This window comes from Malaclemys terrapin, chromosome 5, assembly GCF_027887155.1.
Source record: "Malaclemys terrapin pileata isolate rMalTer1 chromosome 5, rMalTer1.hap1, whole genome shotgun sequence".
Classification (NCBI taxonomy): Eukaryota; Metazoa; Chordata; order Testudines; family Emydidae; genus Malaclemys; species Malaclemys terrapin.
Window position 1 is genome coordinate 142,336,074 of NC_071509.1, and position 21,912 is coordinate 142,357,985.

Below are 21,912 nucleotides of genomic sequence, written 5' to 3' on the forward strand. Positions count from 1 at the left end.
AAGTCTGTGAGACTGGACATCACAACACTCTATCCCCAGCTAGTCTGCTAATACTGTGGTCATAACCAAAGCACCACTTTTCCAAGTCTCTGGGCTACAGGGAATAATCGACTTCACAAGTGTAGATGGAAGGAGCAGGGAGAGTGATATGGCACTCTGTCTCCCATGCCTCCCAAGCAGTGATTCATGGTTGTTGGTCCTCAAAGGGAAAAGTAAGTATTTTTTAAAAAACATCTGATTCCAGCACTGTAGTGATCTCAGGAAAATAATTAAGTAAACCTCTCATTTGGGTGAAGGGGGGGGGGGGGGAGAAGAGTTCACATGTTTTGTTGTTGCAATGGTCTATCTGGGCACAGATTTCTGCAAGGCTGGCTTAATTGTGCAAAAGTGCATTTGGAAAGTTGTCTTTGCACAAGAAAGGGTTAGCAACTTCCTTTTAATGTACAGCTTAAATTATGTAGAAATCAACTAGGAATTGCAAAAAAATCCCAACATTATGTAACCCTTCTGCCCCTCTGAGTTGGCAGCAACAAGGGCCAGGTTCTGTATATAGGGGTTCTCTTTCAATAACGCAATGCAAAACCGTCTCGAGTCCCCACCCAGTAACCTGGGACAATTACATACCACCCCCCTGGGTGCCTCTAAGAGGCAATACTTCCCCTCTTGCAAGCACGGAGTCTGAGTGTAGCAGAAAATGTTTAATAACATGAGGTAAACGACATCAACATTAAATTGGAAAAACACCACAAACAGGACTCATAACACAAACCATGAGCAAAAGACCCACCCCAGCAAATTGGGCTGTGTCCTTTCCCTTTGGTTCTTGACTCCAGCAACCCAAAAATCACCCAGAGTCCCCAAAGTCCAACAACCCCCAAAGTCTCTGTCCCTGGTCAGTGCAGCCCCAGAGTAAAAGGGGGGCATACAGGGTGTTAAGGGGCACCTTACGTGATCCAAGGCCAGCCAGCCATCTCTCCGTGGGGTTCCGCCACAGCCTTCACCACGAGCCAGTCCACTTCCTGCCATCCCACGAACTGCTTTGCTCTACGAGCTGCTCCACTCCGCTCACCAACCTGTGAGCCGCTCCAGCCATCTCCACAAATGGCTTCGCTCACTTAGCAATATAGCTTCAGGCTCCCCCACTATTTAACACAGCACTCGGTGATCTCAGCTCTTTCTTTTGTGATTTCAGCTTGTAGTAGGGGAACCCGAGTGCTGGTGCACCATTGTCCCAAAGTGAATTCAGTTCCGCAGCCTGTATCTAGACTCCTAATGGAATCAAAGTTAGCTCTGACATTCAACAGTGGAGAGAGGGAGTAGTGTAATTGGCATTCCAGGCCCTCAAAAGGGGCCCATACCATCACATACACACACCTATCCCCAGCCTCTGTCAATTCACTAGGTTCTAGAACCCATGCCCCTTGTCTAGCAAGTGCTACTTAATTACTGGTGAGTCCCTCTGTCATACAACAGTTCCACTGGCCTTGAGTCACAGAATCAGGGTAACAACACTTTATTCTTCCTGCCCCAATAACAGAGAAACTGGGGATCCCACACCAGCCAAAGTAACCACTTTCAGTTGTTGTTCAGCTAGGCGAGTGGGTGTGCGTATGCAAACAAGATCAGCCCCTGAAGTTCTTTTCCATCCTCGCCATAATTCACCACCAGATGTCAGGGTAGAGCTTATCCTGACTCTGTTTACAATTGCAATAACAGTGCTCTTTTCTCCTGCTTTGCTCTTCTTACATGCCAGGCTACTGCCTGGAATGAATATTTAGAGCTGATTTCTATCAGTCTGTAAAAAATAGTGTTTGGTAACAGATTAAAAGGATGTGGAACAAATGACAACCTCCGCTATAAAGACTCAAGTAGTGGTGTTGAAATAAGTGTCTAAAGAAATTAATTATAACAACTCACACCATCTGCAGATCGGCTTTTGTTGAGTGCATTGTTTCCCAGTAATGACACAAGTAGGATATCATTTGCTTCACTTCTGCCTTTACAACATACATCACTGTCCCTCGATTTTTCCTATTTCTCAAGCATCTGAGTTCCGAAAATGGCACTATTCCTTTTGCACTTTGTCTTGTACAGTTTATATACTACTACTTACCTAAGGCTCTGAAAAATTCCCTTGAAGTTGCATTTAAAGCACATAATCGTTTATTAGACTTAGCCAAAGAGGGACCTGTACGTTACCATTACATCCAAATGATCCAATGATAATTTCCCACTGTTGCTCATGTCATCCTTCTGCCAGGTGGAGCCAGTAGCAACCAGGGCCGGGTTCAATATCTCGGGGTTCCTTTCCATTTATACAACACAGAACCGGCTTGAGCCCTCACCCAGTAACCTGGGAAATTTACACACCACCCCTGGGCACCTCTGAGCAGGGCCAGCACAACCCATTAGGCAACCTAGGCGGTTGCCTAGGGTGCTACAATTTGGGGGGCAGCGACTGCGGCGGTATTTCAGGGGCGGGACCTTCCGCTGCCTCTGTGGGGGGCGGCATTTTGGGGCAGGACCTTCCGCCGCCTAGGGTGGCAGAGAAGCTGGCGGCGCTCCTGCCTCTGAGAGGCAATACTTCCCTCTCGCAAATCTTCGCAAGCAGGCTGGCTAACCTAGTGAGGAGGGCTTTAAACTAGGTTCACCGGGGGAAGGAGACCAAAGCCCTGAGGTAAGTGGGGAAGTGGGATACCAGGAGGAAGCACGAGCAGGAGAGCGCAGGAGGGGAGGACTCCTGTCTCATACTGAGAAAGAGGGACGATCAGCGAGTTATCTTAAGTGCCTAAACACAAATGGAAGAAGCCTGGGAAACAAGCAGGGAGAACTGGAAGTTCTGGCACAGTCAGGGAACTATGATGTGATTGGAATAACAGAGACTTGGTGGGGTAACTCACATGACTGTAGCACTGTCATGGATGGATATAAACTGTTCAGGAAGGACAGGCAGGGCAGAAAAGGTGGGGGACTTGCATTGTATGTAAGAGAGCAGTATGACTGCTCAGAGCTCCAGTATGAAACTGCAGAAAAACCTGAGAATCTCAGGATTAAGTTTAGAAGTGTGAGCAACAAGGGTAATGTCGTGGTGGGAGTCTGCTATAGACTACCAGACTAGGGGGATGAGGTGGACGAAGCTTTCTTCAGGCAACTAACAGAAGTTACTAGACCACAGGCCCTAGTTTTCATGCAGTACTTCAATCATCCCGATATCTGCTGGGAGAGCAATACAGCGGTGCATAGACAATCCAGGAAGTTTTTGGAAAGTGTAGGGGACAATTTCCTGGTGCAAATGCTCTAAGAACCAACTAGGGGCAGAGCTCTTCTTCCCTGTTTGTGAGCAGCAGGTCAAGAATTAGTAGGGGAAGAAAAAATGGATGGGAACCTGGGAAGCAGTGACCATGAGATGGTCGAGTTCAGGATCCTGACAAAAGGAACAAAGGAGAGCAGCAGAATACGGACCCTGGACTTCAGAAAAGCAGACTTTGACTCCCTCAGGGAACTGATGGGCAGGATCCCCTGGGAGAAAAACACGAGGGGGAAAGGAGTCCAGGAGAGTTGGCTGTATTTTCAAAAATCCTTGTTGAGGTTGCAGGAACAAACCATCCCGATGTGTAGAAAGAACAGTAAACATAGCAGGCGACCAGCATGGCTTAACCGTGAAATCCTTGCTGATCTTAAACACAAAAAAGAAGCTTACAAGAGGTGGAAGATTGGACAAATGACCAGGGAGGAGTATAAAAATATTGCTCAGGCATGCAGGAGTGAAATCAGGAAGGCCAAATCACACTTGAAGTTGCAGCTAGCAAGGGATGTTAAGAGTAACAAGAAGGGTTTCTACAGGTATGTTAGCAACAAGAAGAAGGTCAGGGAAAGTGTGGGCCCCTTACTGAATGGGGGAGGCAATCTAGTGACAGAGAATGTGGAAAAAGCTAATGTACTCAATGCTTTTTTTGCCTCTGTCTTCACAAACAAGGTCAGCTCCCAGAGTACTGCACTGGGCAGCCCAGCATGGGGAGGAGGTGACCAGCTCTCTGTGGAGAAAGAAGTGGTTCATGACTATTTAGAAAAGCTGGACGAGCACAAGTCCATGGGGCCGGATGCGCTACATCCAAGGGTGCTAAAGGAGTTAGCGAATGAGATTGCAGAGCCATTGGCCATTATTTTTGAAAACTCATGGCGATCGGGGGAGGTCCCGGATGACTGGAAAAAGGCTAATGTAGTGCCCATCTTTAAAAAAAGGTGAAGGAGGAGGCTCTGGGGAACTACAGGCCAGTCAGCCTAACCTCAGTACCTGGAAAAATCATGTAAAAGCAGCAAAGAGTCCTGTGGCACCTTATAGACTAACAGACGTATTGGAGCATGAGCTTTCGTGGGTGAGTATCCACTTCATCAGATGTATTCACTCACGAAAGCTCATGCTCCAATACATCTGTTAGTCTATAAGGTGCCACAGGACTCTTTGCTGCTTTTACAGATCCAGACTAACACGGCTACCCCTCTGATACTGGAAAAATCATGGCGCAGGTCCTCAAGGAATCCATTTTGAAGCACTTTGAGGAGAGGAAAGTGATCAGGAACAGTCAGCATGGATTCACCAAGGGCAAGTCATGCCTGACTACCCTAATTGCCTTCTATGAGGAGATAACTGGCTCTGTGGATGGGGGAAAGCAGTGGACGTGTTATTCCTTGACTTCAGCAAAGCTTTTGATACGGTCTCCCACAGTATTCTTGCCAGCAAGTTAAAAAAGTATGGGCTGGATGAATGGACTATAAGGTGGATAGAAAGCTGGCTAGATGGTCGGGCTCAACGGGTAGCAATCCATGGCTCCATGTCTAGTTGGCAGCAGGTATGAAGTGAAGTGCCCCAAGGGTCGGTCCTGGGGCCGGTTTTGTTCAATATCTTCATTAATGATCTGGAGGATGGCGTGGATTGCACCCTCATCAAGTTTGCAGATGACACTAAACTGGGAGGAATGGTAGATATGCTGGAGGGTAGGGATAGGATACAGAGGGACCTGGACAAATTAGAGGATTGGGCCAAAAGAAACCTGATGAGGTTCAGCAAGGACAAGGGCAGAGTCCTGCACTTAGGACGGAAGAATCCCATGCTCTGCTCTGTAGGGACCAAGTGGCTAGGCAGCAGTTCTGCAGAAAAAGACCTAGGGGTTACAGTTGACGAGAAGCTGGATATGAGTCGACAGGGTGCCCTTGTTGACAAGAAGGCTAACAGCATTTTGGGCTGTATAAGTAGGGGCATTGCCAGCAGATCGAGAGACGTGATCATTCCCCTCTATTCGGCATAGGTGAGGCCTCATCTGGAGTACTGTGTTCAGTTTTGGGCCCCACACTACAAAAAGGATGTGGAAAAACTGGAAAGAGTCCAGCGGAGGGCAACAAAAATGATTAGGGGGCTAGAGCACATGACTTAAGAGGAGAGGCTGAGGGAACTGGGATTATTTAGTCTGCAGAAGAGAAAAATGAGCGGGGATTTGATAGCTGCTTCCATCTACCTGAAAGGGGGTTCCAAAGAGGATGGATCTAGACTGTTCTCAGTGGTACCTGATGACAGAACAAGGAGTAATGGTCTCAAGTTGCAGTGGGGGAGGTCTAGCTTGGATATTTGGAAAAACTTTTTCACTAAGAGTGTGGTGAAGCACTGGAATGAGTTACCTAGGGAGGTGGTGGAATCTCCTTCCTTATAGGTTTTTAAAGTCAGGTTTGAGAAAGCCCTGGCTGGGATGATTTAGTTGAGGATTGGCCCTGCTTTGAGCAGGGGGTTGGACTAGATGACCTCCTGAGGTCCCTTCCAACCCTGATATTCTATTATTCCAAGATCCACCCCCAAGTTGGTTGGGCAGTTCCCTTTTCCCCTCAGGTTCTTAAGTCCAGCAACCCAAAAGTCCCTTTCACATGTCCGACCCTTCTCTGCACCCCACTCATAGTTGCTGTTCTTGGTCAGTGCAGACCCAGAGTTCAGAGGTGCATCTGCAGAGTTCACCTCCCGCCCTGGGTGGGGGGTAAAGAGGTACCTTACTCGCTCTGCTCACCGGCCACCTGCTCACTGCTCTCGCCGCACCTCTCCACCAGCTGTCCTGCTGGCCACTTATCACACCTCTCCACCGCCCCCTGCGGGCTGCTCGTCACACCTCTCTGCCAACACCCTGTGGTTTGGTCATCACGCCTCTCTGCCACCACCCTGCTGTTCAGTTGTGATGTCTCTGCTGCCACCCTGCTGGTCACTCATTCGCTTCTGCCTTCTGCCTCTCAGCTGTGACCTCTGTACATCAGTCTCTCAGTGATTTTCAGCTCTTTTGCAGATGTTAAACTGATAAGAACAGATAAAAAGAACAGACACTACACTTTGATCTTAGCCCCATCTCAAGTGATTTCAGCTCTCAGTGATTTTAGCTGTTAGCAGGCAGGGCAGAAAGGTTTCAGAGTAGCAGCCGTGTTAGTCTGTATCCACAAAAAGAACAGGAGTACTTGTAGCACCTTAGAGACTAACAAAATACGAAAGCTTATGCTCAAATAAATTTGTTAGTCTCTAAGGTGCCACAAGTACTCCTGCTCTTTTAGTCCTATCACAGCTGGTTTCAGCTCTAATTGTGCATTTAAAATAACAAAAGAGGCTCCTAATGACGTTTATTTCTGTTCTTTGAGCAGTGGGGAGGAACAGGTTAAGCCAGTCTAGAGAGGACCTGGGGTGGAGGTGGGGTTGTGCAGCCTCCTGACCAGGACTCCTGTCCCCACCCGTCTTACTTTCACAAGGCTCTGACATTCGAGCCCCTGCTTCATGAGGTTCTTTCAACCGAGGGTGCCCCCCATTTGGACAGGTTAAGCTAGCTGTCAGGGAAGCATTCATTCAGACCCTTCTTACACTCGCATGGTTCAAAGAGATACCTGAACGGTTTTTGTTACAACCATTCACCACAGGGAAGTGTGAGAGATGATGTGTACATTGCACTGTAGTTACCTTCAGGATAACTACTAGGAAAACATACCCAAAGCTGTCAGCTAACTAGGCTTAAGTAGTTGGACATGCTTCTTTTCCCTTGCCAGTTATTTTATAGAGAATAAAGTAGAGTCACCTACTTACAATGAATGCAAATAAATGACAGCATAGAATGCAGGTGTTAGCCAGCCTTTTAATACCCACTTCGTTTTTGTTTTCTTTGCAGTTTCTAACTTCTGTTCATATTCAAGTGACAGGTAAGAAAAAATAACCCAGCAGGGATCTGGAAATGCAAGTACATAACTCAGTGTCCTCTTCTGCACTCAGACAGAGCTCCCAGTGTACCTAATGGGAGCTTTGCCTGAGTGTGGACTGCAGGCCTGGCTCCAAGGGGATTCATGGGACTGCGGCTAATGTCATAAACATCAGGAGGAAATGTCTCCTGCAGATGAGGGAAGTTGAATGAGTAAATCAGTTATGATGGCACAACAACATTTCTTACAATGCTGATGTGCTTTTGGAGGTATGTGTCAACTGGTTATTACAAGAATTATTCACATTATTCCAGCGTAGCACCTGCAAAAAAAGAAAAAAAAAAGAAAAATCTATTCCATGATATAGATGCTTGTAGTAGTGTGCAGGTGTGTGGCGCTGATCCTGACCGCCTTTGTGAAAGAGCAGCTTGTGAATCCAGGCAGTGTAATGTAAAAGACCATTCTGTCCCAACTAGAGGAATCTCTTACCAGAAATTCCCATCCATACAAAACTGGAGATGAGCTAGTTTTGATTATAATGCCCACATAAAGAATAGAAATGCATTCATTGTATGCAGAGGCTTTGGACTTACTTATTTTAATTTGTAAAAAAACCCAAATACTACACCGGTATAGTCAATTTCATCATTTCCCCTGTCAATGGGACTGCTCATGTGCTTAAAGTTACAGACTTATTTAAATCATTTGCTGGGCTGGGACTTCAGAGAGTTGTTTTCTCCTGTTTGTGGGAGTCTTTCACTTGACAGCAGAGGAGAGAATGACACTTTTTTTTAAAAACAGGAAAAGTGATTGATTAAAAAAAACACAAAAATTGTGAGTGGAATTCAGGGGCAGGAGTGGGGCATGAAAATACTTTTAACTTATTTCTTTAAAGTGACTACATTTCAAACTGAAGGTCTCCATTTGAGATGTAAATTACAGCCATCCTGTCATTTTTAAAAAAGAGCATACAAGCAGAAGGTCGTCTTGGTGTTTTTCATGCTTCTTGAGAGGAATCTCTTGCACAGAACATATTTTGTGAGGTGATTTGATTCTTAGGAAAACATAAAGCATTACAGTCAGACTTTCCTTATAATCTGTGGAATATAGTTAGAAAACAGATCTAGGCCCATGTACTATATTGTGGATGAGTAAAGGTTAGAGAGATATTAATGAGTCTCTTCTGCTGAGAGGATGCCCAGTAATAATCTCATTTTCAGTAAACTAGTTTATCTATTGTTAAATGTATGCTGTGACAAGGCTGGAACTAAAAATAGTTCTAAATGAAATTGTAATTGGCCCCTTGCTGCTTCTCAAAGGAAGACCTTTGAAGAACAACTTGACTGGGAGTTAAAAAATGAAGCTGATGCTTTGCTCCTTAAAAGACAAGGACAAACCTGGCCATGTTCAGCCATGAGCTGAAGGCACAGGACCAGAGTTTCCCTCTGAAGCTCATGGGATTTGTGCTGATCTTTCCGAGAGCAGAGTTTGTACATGATGTGAGGATGATCGAGCTTAAGTATAATTAGCACGGTCCATTATCTTGCCTCTTGCATCAAGTGAACAATAGACTGCCTAAAAGATAATCTGCTATTGCAGGCATCTTTCCAGCTTCCTGCGAGATGCTGAGCTCCCCCATTCCCACTGACTTCCGGGAGAGCTTACTGTGCTCAGCATCTTGCAAGAAGTTCTCAGCACTTTTAAATCGGGCCCCATGTCCTTAAGAGAACCCAATAGCATAATCACATTGTACATGCATTCTTAACCAACATCTCTCAGACACTGCTCCAGCCCCACCCCTCACCGGCTGTGTTCCCATTGCCAGGCTAATAGAGGACCTGATCTAAAGCCCAGTGACACCATTGACTTTAATGGGCATTGGATCAGGCCCATAGTGCATAATCTGTTATACCTGCTTCTGTTCAATTGCTAAGGGAAGTGTTACAAAGTAAAGGGAAGCCACCAGCCCTCTTCCTGCCTGGAGAAAGGGTTGAATAGACACCAAGGATGTCAACATATGAAATATGGGACTCATGGATAAGGAGGAAGAGTTTGATGGCACTTCATCTATTTTATTGGACTCTTTTGCCACTAACTTCCAGCAAGCAGAGAGGTTGCAAATACTACTGAACTGCTAAATCAATTGCGTGTATCCCTTCCCTGATTAAATATTCAGACTGCATATCCAATCTTGCAACCGCATCTGGGTAAACACCAGTCAAGTGTGCCTGCCCATGCTTCAGACACAGACACTGTATAAACAGACGCAGACAATCTTTTGTTGGGAATTCTTGATCATTCAGTGTAACCATCTTACCTTCTTTACAGTGAAGCTTTTTGGGATAGGGACCATGCATTTTGTGTGTTTCTGCAGTGCCTTGCACCTTGTGGGTACTAGCGGAAACAGGCAAACGACATTAATAATAATAGTAATATAATACATTGATCTTAAATGTAAGCAGTTTAGTGCAAGGAATGTGACTTAATCTATACTTGTAAAGCACTGTGTTAATGGTGTGATTTAATAATCACGATGATGATAATAATGCATACACTTTTGTGTGGTGCTTATTCGGTTTATTTTTGTGTTGGCTGGGAGAATCTCTGACCTCCTAGTCCTTGTGTATTAATATCACATTATTAAAACAATAAAAAGTGCTTCCACATCAGCCCATCTCCATGAAGTCTTAATCCTGAATTTTTCTATACGATTCTGGTCCAGACAGCAGACTACTGTAACAGAAAAAAACTGGATTATGAGTTCACCAGAGAACTGAGCAAAGGAGAAGCTGGACTGAGAGGGAGAGAATTCTTACATCAATACGTGTACTGAAAAGATAGGTAATGTTATAGAGACAATGACTAGCCAGGCCTATTACTTAAAAAAAGAATCAGTGTTCTTCTGTCACGTTGGCTTCATGATGAAAGTCTTTGAGTGACTCAAGGATTATTTAAGGTTCAGAATACCGTAACACCTGCTCTATGCTTGTTTTAACAGTCTGAGTTTTATTGCTCATGTAACCTTGATTTGCGTTTCCTAGGATCCGAGAACTAGCAAGACCAAAGAAGCCTAAAGCAGCTTGGGAGAACTATAGTAGGTGAGTGGGAAAAGTACAAAGCTTACGCTGTATGGGCTTTGGGTCTCAGTGGACAACAGTCAGGTAATAAAAGGTGGAGCGTGTCGAGAATGGGTTTCTCCTGCACTGGTGAGCTGTCTCCATCTGACATCTGGGAAAGATAAAAGAATGTGGCTTTTCGTTACAGTGCTAGAGAATCTAAATTCATCCACAGAAGCTGTGGTTCGGGTCAGGCAAAGACATGAACATGGAGTGCTTACACCTTAATCTAGCGTTGGTTGTGGTCAGGATTACTGTAGTCCTCAAGTTTCACCTGCCACTTGGGTGGCTGTGCATTTTGCTGATTATTGTTCCCCTGCCCGTTTTGGATAGTTGGGAGGAGAGCAAGGGGGGAGACTTATCACCCACCCTTACCAGTGTGTTTAAAGGCTGGGAGATGGCCTCTCCTGAGAGTGGACATGGCTGGGGATGGTGGGATGGAGCAGATCATGCTGTTCCTCAGGAATGGCATTGAGAGGGCTGCTAACATTGTGCAATGATAATGGTTGCAACCAATAAACATGCACGTTGCTCCTCAGTTGTTTTGCAAGTTTGTAAGAGCATCAGAGGCTCAGTGCCAAGCTTAGTTTAGTGATCATCTAACCAGGAATTTTGTTTCCCTTTTGTTCCCTGTTTTAACAGTAGGTTAGAATGGGGAAATCAGGAGACAATTTGGCCGCTCTCCCTGAGTGCTTTGACGGCTCAGCCAACGCCAAGAATTATGTTTCTGGCCAAACCCAAGAAAATTTTCAATGGTGACCTTCAGCGCAGGTTGGTTGTATTCAGGAGCGCTCTTCCTTCTGTTGGAAAACATTCACTTATGAATGTGACAGCTCAGGATTTATTGATAATAATTAATACAAATAAAGGCATGTCAGCTGTAGAGAGGTGAGTCCAGACCATTGGGCAAGGAGAAGAAAGCAGAAGTTTCTGCACTTTCACATCATGACTGTAGCCCAATCCACCATGAACATCTTCCCTCTGAGATCAGCTCAGCAGAGCTGCTACTGAATAAGGCAATTGTTCAATTTTGCCATCTTAAGGTGTCTGTAAGTTTGGCTGAGTTCTGCAATTTTCTGGATGAAAAGGAGCTGCAGAAGTGTAAAGCATTTATTATGAATGTCTCTAAATAGAATTTTTCAATGTTTCCCATCTATTCATCTTTGTGATTGTTTTGGTCACTAAATGTTGTTGCTGAAGTTTTCAACGTGGGACTAATGATTCTGGGTGCTGCCATTTTCAGGTGGCCAATCTGAGACACTTTAAGGAGTCTCATTTTTTCAGAGGGCAGGCACTCAGCACTTTCTGAAAATCAAGCCATCCTTTTAAGGTGTCTCAGGTTGAGCACCCAAACCCAGAGTCAGCAAATCACTAGTCACTTTTGAAAATCCTGATTCTTCATAATAGAAAATCTTGGTCATAATATAATCTCCTTCTAAATGTATGTTTGATTTCCAAAGGGAAATTGGAAAGGTTAAGTTGTACTTAATTCAGGCTCCCTCCAAAACCTGGCAGGCAAGGTAGAAGGGTGGAACAGCTGATGGGCTGTGAGACGGGTATGACTCACGTAATGGGAAGCTGTTGTTGCTGGAGCAACAGTTTGTCTTATTAGAATTCCAGTGACACCAGGTTCAGTCTAGTGCCAATTTGATCTTGGTTTCTGTGTGGCTTGGAGCGGAACGTTGGGTGTTGTATGGTGTGGGACTGATGGTGGCTGTGGCTGTGTAATGTGTGTGGGTGTGGATTGTTACACCCTGGCCCAGGTGCAAGGCCCTGTGTCCTATGCAGCATTAGACCAGGATTTATGTGGCACTGTCCCCCGCCCAACCTCTCTCCCCTTCACTGTTCACCCATTTAGTCAACTGCCTGTCCCACATGTGCTGCCACTTCAAAGGCATAAAGATCCAGCGGCTTGAGGGTAGAAGGAACAGAATCCCACTCCATAATTCGGTAGCTGGTGTGCAGGGCCAGGTGTGAAGACTGCCTGGTCAGAAGCTCTGGGCTTGCTGTCCTCTCCACCTCCCTCCTCCCCACCACTGTAAGAGCACAGGGTTCTCTACAGTGACTTGCTAATTTGCACAGGGCTGTCTTTGACTTCTCCATTTCCCCTGGTCTGCAGGCCCCTGCACCCAAAGACCTTCAGCAAGCCACAGCTGTCCTGAATGCACATGCTGTCTGATGCCCCATGGCTGAGACCCTTGGGAGCAATGCCCTGTGAACTCTTCCAGACCGTAGCCCTCTCTCCTTCATGACCCTATTGTTCCATGAGAAGAAGGAGAGATGCTAATAATGGCATATGCATCCTGCAGCAAATCGTCTACATCAGGGGTCGGCAACCTGCAGCACATGTGCCAAAGGTGGCACGCAAGCTGATTTTTAGTGGCACTCTGCTGCCAGCCGGGGTCCCGGCCCCGCTCAGCCCACTGCCAGCCTGGATGGACGGAACCCCGGGCCGGCAGCGGGCTGAGCGGGGCCAGCAGCCGGGACCCTGGCTGGCAGGGGCTGGCGGATGGAACCCCAGACTGGCAGTGGACTGAGTAGCTCAGCCCGCTGCTGGCCTGGGGTTCCGCCCGCCGGCCCCGCTCAGCCCGCTGCTGGCCTGGGGTTCCGCCCGCCGGCCCCGCTCAGCCCGCTGCCGGCCTGGGGTTCCGCCCGCCGGCCCCGTTCAGCCCGCTGTTGGCCTGGGGTTCTGCCCGCCGGCCCCTGTAAATGTAAAATGTATTACCGGCCGGCAAAAGCTTAAATTACAGTAAATAAATGAAGACTTGGCACACCACTTCTCAAAGGTTGCCGACCCCTGATCTACATTGTGTAAATTCCCCCTGTGTTCAACAAATATCCCTGTGTCACATGCTGATGAAGAGAATGGAAAGATACATGAATTCATAGGGTTGAATTTGTAGCATGGAGTTTTGTTAACATACCAGATCTCATGTGATGATCTGGAAGAGGAGCCAGTACACCAAATGAGGGCATATAGACGAGAGCAGAATATCATCAAAGGAATGTGGCTGTAAGGCAACAAATTAACCAACCCTCTGCCAACAGCTTGCAAGAAGAAAACAGGCCCCAACAAGTGTTATTACTGAGCAGTGTTATTTAGTTCCTCTTTCAAAAGAGGGTTCATCGCATGTACATATTTAAAATGCCCATCTTGAGGTATAGGTGAATGATTATTACCACTATTGCTTATATTGTGGCAATGAATCTTCAGTTTCATTAACATCTGCCAATTGTATTTGTCATAAAAAATCAATGGAGACTCCCTCCTCCAGATGATCATTGTTTTTCATAACTTACGGATTTGTTGGAAAAAGGCAAAGCCAGGGGACAAACTGGCCATATGGATACGTAGTTCAAAGTTGTTCCAGGGAGACAGTGCCCAAGTTTGCAGTTCTCCGATAGCAAAAGACTAAACAATATGTTTTGCTTATCAGGTGCTAATCATTGAAGTCCTTCACCAGTCCCTTCCTAAAGGTTCGCTGTCCCCAGTGCTTTGTAAACCCCAGGGGCCTAACTGGAGATTTTTTAGCGGACGGTTTCTCTAAGTGCTTGTAAGTCTCAATTCATGTTTTGAAATAATTCCCAGAGGGGACTAGGCCAAACTCTGTCAGGGTGTAGAGCAGATTTCTAGCTCCTAAGAAGCCATAACAGCAGTGAGAATCTGTCTCTGCATTTCTTGGGCTGTTGACTATGATGCTCAGTAGCCAGAATAAGGATTGGGGAGGTCACGACAGTACAACTGTATTTGTTTCTCTCTTGCCATTGCCACTAGTTTCTTGTCTCTTTCCTACTCAGAATTAATACAAAACATTGAGTTACATATACAAAACCAAATGCCGGTGTTAAGTAATGTAGGTGGGGTGAGAATAACAGGGCGATGGGGAGAAGCAATTGGGAATCTGGACTCCCGCATTGTAGTTCCATCTCCACCACTGATTTATTTGGTGTGGCCTCGCTGTGTTTCATTTTCCCCATCCTTCAGTGGGGATAATCCTCCCGACTCCACCTACCAAGAGGGTTGTTATGAGGCCAAGTTAATTCCGTGCTTCTGAGGCCCTGACATGAAAGAAGCTATAGCAGTGCAATGTATTATTAAATGTTATACTTTGAAGGATTCTAATTTGCATGCTTCATAAATAAACAACAGAAATATTGTGGGATTTGTATTGTGAAGTAGTTTCTCAAAACTGCCCGTAGAAACGACTACATTTTCACCCCCCCCCCCCACACACACACACACCCCATTGTGCTTAAAAAGTCCTTTGTGCATGCAAGCAAGCAGGTATTTGCATGGCCAGGTCGGGTAATCCCATGTGCAAATACCCATTTGTTTATGCAGTGTACCTAGTTTGAGTGCAGAAATGTGGACTTTTGCATGTGCAATGTCTGTGTATGGATTTAAGTTATCCTAGTTTGGCCATGCATGCCTGTTGTCACTGTTTTAATGAGATTGTGGTCTGGCTGACTGTCTTCATTACTTCGTCCATGACATTCCCAAAGGTGTCTCTTCTTGTACAGCTGTGGCCGGATGTCAGAGATCTGGCAGCGCCCACCGTTGATGGATTTAGCTTTACCGTCGCCTCGAATATTGAAGTTGGCAGAACCTAAAAAATACCAAACAGCGTATTTAAAACAAAGGTAAAAAACGCCACCGCTCGTATTGTGCTCCAGGTGTTTCAAGTGGGTTTTCAGCATAATTAGCGTTCAAAAGCAGTATGTTTGGTTGGAGTAGGAGCAAAACGAACAGGACTGAAAAAGGGGGAGAGCAGAGGTGCTGTATAGCTGTGCTCTGTGTGGCACTTGCTGATGATCTGCAGCTTGCTGGCTGCTGTCATTGTGTGGACTTGCCTCATTCCAGCTGCCAAATTGGGTTGAAAAAAGCGAAGCATAGAAGCATACATGCAGTGCTTTCCTCACATTACCTTGCCATACCCTGAATGGGAAGAGAAGTGGCCTGCATGAATGTGAATGGGAGGGCTGAAAGTCTCTGTATTTGTGTGGCCAACAAACTCCACACTATGAAAATGATTGAGAACCATCCTAGAGAGCACATCATTATGTTGGGGACACCTTCAAGGGCAAAACAGGTGGTCTACTTGGAATAGGCAAGGGCTATAAATGTGAGACAAGGATACATTTACCATAAACACGTATTCGTCTGATGAAAAGAATAGAACACTGGGTCAGATTCAAAGCACGGTCCTGATGTAACAGACCCGCCATAGAATCGACCATAGGCTCTGAGAGAGTGTCTTTGTCTCTGGGTTTGGCTAGATTAGGAAAAGCGGTCAGGATTAGCTAACACATATTAGCTGCCCCTGACTAGGGCTGGCTGAAAATAGTCAGTCCAAACTGTTTTTTTTGACATAAAAATGGGTTTTTGACTAAATTTAAGTTTTTGCAAAAAGCTTCTGCTTTCCATGGAAAAATTTGATTAGCCAAAAAATGGAATGGTGGAAATAGAAGTGTTTCAATCTGGAAATGTTGCAGTGGTACCTTGTGGGAGTTGTAGTTCTGTTCCCTCATGTCTCCATTCTTCTCTATCTACCAGGCTCCCCTGTTGGACTATGTCTCCTGAGATGTACCATTGCCAAGGACTCCATGATACACTGCCTTCCACCTCCAAAAGGGGAGACTTTGTGCAACCAGGGAGCCCAACTTATAGAGGAGAAAGGGAGCATGAGGCATCTGAACTACAACTCCCATGAGGCACCGTGGCCACATTTCCATATAGAATTTTTTCAGTTTTGGACAAATTTTTTGGTATTTGAATTTCTGCCAAAAAAAAAATCTGATTATTCTGTGGAAAATTAGATGAAAATGAGTGTTCTTTCCATTGGAAAAAAGGGGGTTGTTTCCCCAACAGCTCTTCCCCTGGCCTAATGTCCACCTCTTTTCCAGGTCTAGACAAACCCTGTGTGACCATAACCTCCCTTAGCAGCTGCATTCCTCAGCATCTGTGCAGCTGTCAGGCTCGAGGGTGATGTTGGTGAGAATGGGAGACAGGGTGTGAGCAGGGCTGAGGAGATGAGTGACCAAATCTGGCTGCCTTCAGAAGGACATGTGAAATTCACCTGTTCAATATAACTTCCTCACCGCTGCATCTAAAACATCAAAGAGGAAGAGGAGGAAAATGAGGTGACGAGAGGAAGGGGAGGAAAGATAGTGGGGCGGGGGCAGGGGTGGGTAGGGGGAGGAAGAAAGATGAAAAACAAAGAAGAAAGGACTTTCTCTGGGGAAGTAGGGAAACAAATTAAGCCCTGGGCTTGGTTATAACTCTTGGGGAGAGACAGATTCTGCTGTGATGGCCCCACTATCAAGCTCTGGATAGACAGAAACCATTAGAAATGGTGAACCTGATCATAAGAATTCTCTGCTCTGGGTCCATTTAGGGTAGCAGTTAGGGGACAGGGGTAGAATTCTTAAGAGCTTTCCCCTGCAAAGTGCAGTACTGAATGGCTTATCTGTTTTTCACCACAGAGAGATGGGATAACCAGGCTGCAAGTTGTTTGCAGTATAGAAAAAGAAAGGCCCTATTTATGGTGTCTCCCCAGAGAAGCAGAGGCGGAATGTGCTAAGGGAAAAGACAATCAAAACTAGCAACTGTCCATCACCAAGTTTGCAGCACCAGGCCATGCACTGTGTGCACCTTTAAACTGGGAGCTGGAGGAGTTAGTGAAAGTCAATGGGATTTGGGCATCACTGCAGGTCTACTTAGGATGCCCATATTCTTTATTTTCAGCTGCCGTCTTTTGCTTCTTCACCAAGTGAAAATGCTCCCCTTTCCCCTTCCCCCATTTTGTTAAAAAATGTTCCCAGCCTTTGTCCTGAAACCTGAGATTGGGGATGGGCACTATCTTCTCGGGGCAGTTTTTCTATCTTGCTTTGTGATGGGGAGAGGTGTGAGATGACCGGATTTCCCCTCGTCCTCACACAGCAGTTCATTGTCCTAGCTCTTTCTTTTGGTCTCATTCACACAGTCACTCTAGCTCCCTTTGTTCATTTGACCACTGGAGTTATGCACCAGAGCAGCTCAATATTCATGTACAAAGTGGCTTAGACCAGGTTTTGGTGCAGGGCTGATGGTTTTGCATCATGGCGAGGCGCGCAGTGATGGAGGGTTTAGCAACGTAGGTAACAGAGCAACAACTCACTTTGCTTCCCAGTTCCATAATCTGGGGCAATTCAGTCTTGGGGTGGAGCACCCCCGGTTCATCATGTGGACCCCAGATCCCAAGCCTCATGCCTGAGAGAACCCTGCTCATCTCCCAACCCCCTGGGTCCCTCCACAGCCCTCAGGGAGGCAGGAATTAACCCCGGAAATAAAAGCTTCACTCAGCTATCACGCCAGTGGCTTTGTGGGCTGGACAAACCCGCAAATAGCATGAGACCATTTGTGGGCCCATGGGGAGTTTCACATCCTCCCTCCAACCAGAGCACGGTGTACTTAGTCCCCAGAGCCCAGACATACAGACCAGCATTCGCTATTCCAAATAAGAGTCCATCCGACCCCCAGCTCCAGTCTCAGGGCAGGCACCTCCTGCCCCTGGCAGCACTGGCTGGTGCCTGGGTGGGGTGTGAGCTGGGAGGGTGAATCCTGGTCTCCGCTGCATTGCCTGGCATCCATCTCTGTGTCACTGGGCTCCCCGCTGTGTCCAGGTTGCTCCTTCCGCCTTGCCGTGCCCAGGCCCCCAGCCTGCTCCCTGGGCTGACCCCCAGCCTGCAGGTCCAGGCTGCATGTAGTCCTGCTCCCTCCCGCAGCAACATGTGCTCCCGACCTAACCCCAGTCTTCTCCAGCCCCATCCCTGTGCCCGGTGCTCGGCCCAGAGCCCGCCAGGGCTGCAGCCAATCATTTGCCCCACCTTAGGCCAGGCAGAGCTCCTGCTCTGGAGTGGCATTCCCCTCCTGCAATGGGGGGTGGTTTCAGGGAATCACGCCAGCCATGCCTTAGCCAGCAGAGCTCTGGGGCCAGCTCCCCTCTCTGCCCCCCAATTCAATCAGGGCTAGTGGGTAGGACTGGACCTTTCACACTGGACCCATGCCCATGTGGAGTGCGGACTCCACACCCAGATCACTGCTTAGCAGGGTGACGGCTCCCTCAAGCACATACCTACTCCAGATATTTTCACGCACTCCCTAAGTTACACTGTCTCTATGGCTTTGGTTTTATTTACACCAGGCATTAAATGAAAACCAGTTTTAGGGCTGGTTGTTACAGCATCACCACCACAATCCTTGTAGACAAACAACCACAATAATTTTGCAACAATGCCGCTAGTTTAATTCAAATAAACAAACCTATTCTGGGAACACCCTGAAGCTGTGTCCATGTTGCATGTTTGTGTTTTTTCTTAGGCCTCGTAGTTCTCCGGAGTGGCCCATGCCAACAGCTGCACTCACCTGTGAGGCTTCCCAGCGGGTTCTAGAACTTGCGCGTCCCAAATCAGTGCATCCAGGCTTCGTGCTAGACAGAAAGGTGATGGTGATGTTCAACCAAACTGGGAAAGGGGAACCGTCGCTCCCCCCTGTATCAGCTTTCAGCAACAATTTCACTTTGGTTGCTGCAGCCTGAGGTTAGCCATGGAATAGACACAATGGCCGGTTCGCACTACAGAAACAGCTGGAGGGTTCTGCCAGTTCAGGAGATGGGGCACAAGTTGCTTAATATGCTTTTTAATTACTAGGTTAAGAAAGTTGTGCCAGACTTGCCATGGCTGCTCAGCCATACTAACTGACGCCATTTTTAAAGCGTCTTTTTCTTGTAGTTTAGTGGTGACTTAAATGGTAGCCCGTTTGCATGATGTTTTTTGTTGTTGTTGTTGTTGCTTTGGTTGTTGATAAAGATAATAGTGGTGACAGAATACACGTAAACTTCTGTAAGGCTTTTGACTTGGTACTGCATGACATTTTGATTAAAAAAACTAGAATGATACAAAATGAACATGGCCCACATTAAATAGAGTAAAACTGGCTAACTGATAGATCTCACACTGTGACTGTAAACAGGGAATCATCACTGGGTCTGTTTCCAGCAGGGTCTTGCAGGGATTGGTTCTAGGCCCAATGCTGTTTAACATTTTTATCAATGACCTGGAAGAAAACAAAATTATCACTGTTAAAGTTTGCAGATGACACACAAATTGGGGGAGTAGTAAATAATGAAGAGGACAGGTCACTGATACAGAATGATCTAGAACACTTGGTAAACTGGGCACAAGCATTTTAATACTAAATGTAAATGGATACATCTGAGGACAGAGAATGCCGGCTATACTTACAGGATGGGGGACTCTATCCCGGGAACCTGTGACTCCAAAACAAGATTTGGGGGTTGGGGTGGATAATCAGCTGAACATGAGCTCCCAGTGTGACTCTATCGGCAAAAGAGATAAGGTGATCCTGGGATGCATAAACAGGAGAATCTCGGCTGGGAACAGAGAGGTTATTTCACCTCTGTAACTGGCATTAAAGCAACTGCTGCTGGAATCCTGTGTCCAGTTCTGGTGCCCATAATTTAAGATGGATGTTGATAAATTGGAGAGGGTTCAGAGAAGAGCCATGAGAACAATTAAAGGGTTAAAAAAACCTGCCTTAGAGTGATAGACTCCAGGAGCTCACTCTATTTAGCTTAACCAACAGAAGGATGAGGGGTGACTTGGTTACAGTCTAGAAGTACCTATATGGGAAACAGATACTTCGTAATGGGCTCTTCAGTCTAGCAGAGGAAGGTCAAACACAATCCAACAGATGGAAGTTGAAGCTAGACAAATTCAGACTGGAAATAAGGTGTACATTTTTAACAGTGAGGGTAATTAACCATTGAAACCATTTACCAACGGTCATGGTGGATTCTCCGTCATTGGCAATTTTTAAATGAAGATTGGGTGCTTTTCATACAGATCGGTTCTAGGAATTATTTGGGGAAAGTCTCTGGCCTGTGTTATAAAGGAGGTCAGGCTAGATAATCACAATGGTCCCTTCTGGTCTTAGAATCTACGACTCTACATGTTCTCTTTATGTGTTACAGAAATTCCAAAAGACATCTGCTGGGGGATTGAAAACAGACTAGTCTAAGTGGCCAAAAATAACTACAAACCGACATCATGCTCTTGGCTATAGTGCATGATAAAATGGGTTGGGAAAATGGAAAGAGCTGATTGGCTGATAAGAATTCTGACCCCCTGTTGTTGCTAGATAATGCAAACCACATTTGGAATTCATTAGCCATGTTCACATCGGACATACTTACCCACCTGTACAAGGACAGAAGAAAGGGCCAGGAACTGCAGTTCCCCCTTTTTTGATGCTATTGTACAGGAAACCTAAATTGAGAGTGACCTCTGAAGTCTCTCTTCCTCAGTCGGTCAGTCTCTAGTAGGGGGTGAGAGGGTTCAGGCAGGATCTCAGATAACATGAGTCATATTCATTCATGTACATAGTAGGGAAGCAGAAGTGCTTACACCGCAGGAATCACTGGGTGAGATTCTGTGACCTGTGGTATGCAGGAGGTCAGACTAGGTGATCATAGTGGTTTCTTCTGGCCCCAATTATGACTATTGCAAAAAGAGAATTAAAAATCCCATTCCAGTACATAAATTACTCTCGCCTTTGAAGATGCAAGTTAAGAGACCATCCTTTTTTTTTAAAGTATGAATATCTATATTTAACAAATAAATGTTATGACTGTCAGGAAGGAGGATTAGAAAATTGCTTTGTTGTGGGAAATATTACTGTCACAGATCAGGGCAACTACACCTGTATCCCTCTCCATCCTTACCAAGGATGACAGTAGGTTGTAGCTGTAGGTTGACAGCTCTTCAGCAATAACCTCTCTTGGGCAGAGACCTGTCTTTTTCTCCCCCTGACCAGAGATTTTCCAGGCTGCATGGTTTCCTGCCTACACTGTGATATTCCCAGCAAGCCAGACAGCTTAACAGGCCAGTGTCTCCACTTTGCTTTCACTCTGGAGGCTGTGAACAACGTAATTACCACACAGCTCTATCTAAGCAAGCACAGTTATTCTTAAGATGAAAGCATAACAGAGAAAGGTGTTAATGACAGTACTAGAACCTACATGCATTCTCAAAAGCTTACCGAGGCTACCCCCACTCCAACCTCAGGCTCTGGTCGGTGTCAGTCCTTTAAAACCCACCGCTGGGTTTTTGCCATAGTTACACGTTTCTAACCATCTCAGATACAGAACCAGAGCAATCCTGAATAGCTCAGTCTTTCCTGTATACAGCTTGGGCCTTTGATCTTGGCCTCATGTAACAGGCGAGACAAAAGCCCACTCCTCAGCGTGGAGCTTCAAAGAGCTTGGTTTTTGCATAACTGGAGATGGGGAATTTACATTCACCTCCCCCTAGGCATTTCCCAAGAAATCCCCTTCACAATTGTCCATTCTTGTCTGGCACATTGTTCAGTATAGTCCTTTGATCATTCACGCCTCACATCACAGCTGCCCTGCCCCCAGAGAGCTTATATACTATTCTGCCCCACAATAATACTTAAACTTTGCATTTAATATAATGGACCCCAAAGATACTTAAACTTAATTCAGTAAGGTCTTCCAAGATATTGCAG

General features: G+C 46.1%; 1 protein-coding gene across 1 annotated transcript in view; it reads left to right on the forward strand.

The window, feature by feature from the left end:
- THEGL (theg spermatid protein like) overlaps positions 1-21,912 on the forward strand; it is a 53,074-nt gene that overhangs the window by 20,831 nt on the left and 10,331 nt on the right. Inside the window, exons 2-6 of the mRNA XM_054031004.1 lie at positions 7,182-7,212; positions 10,251-10,307; positions 10,968-11,096; positions 14,847-14,966; positions 18,685-18,805. Coding sequence (XP_053886979.1) covers positions 7,182-7,212; positions 10,251-10,307; positions 10,968-11,096; positions 14,847-14,966; positions 18,685-18,805 — 458 coding nt within the window. The remainder of the gene's footprint in view (positions 1-7,181; positions 7,213-10,250; positions 10,308-10,967; positions 11,097-14,846; positions 14,967-18,684; positions 18,806-21,912) is intronic.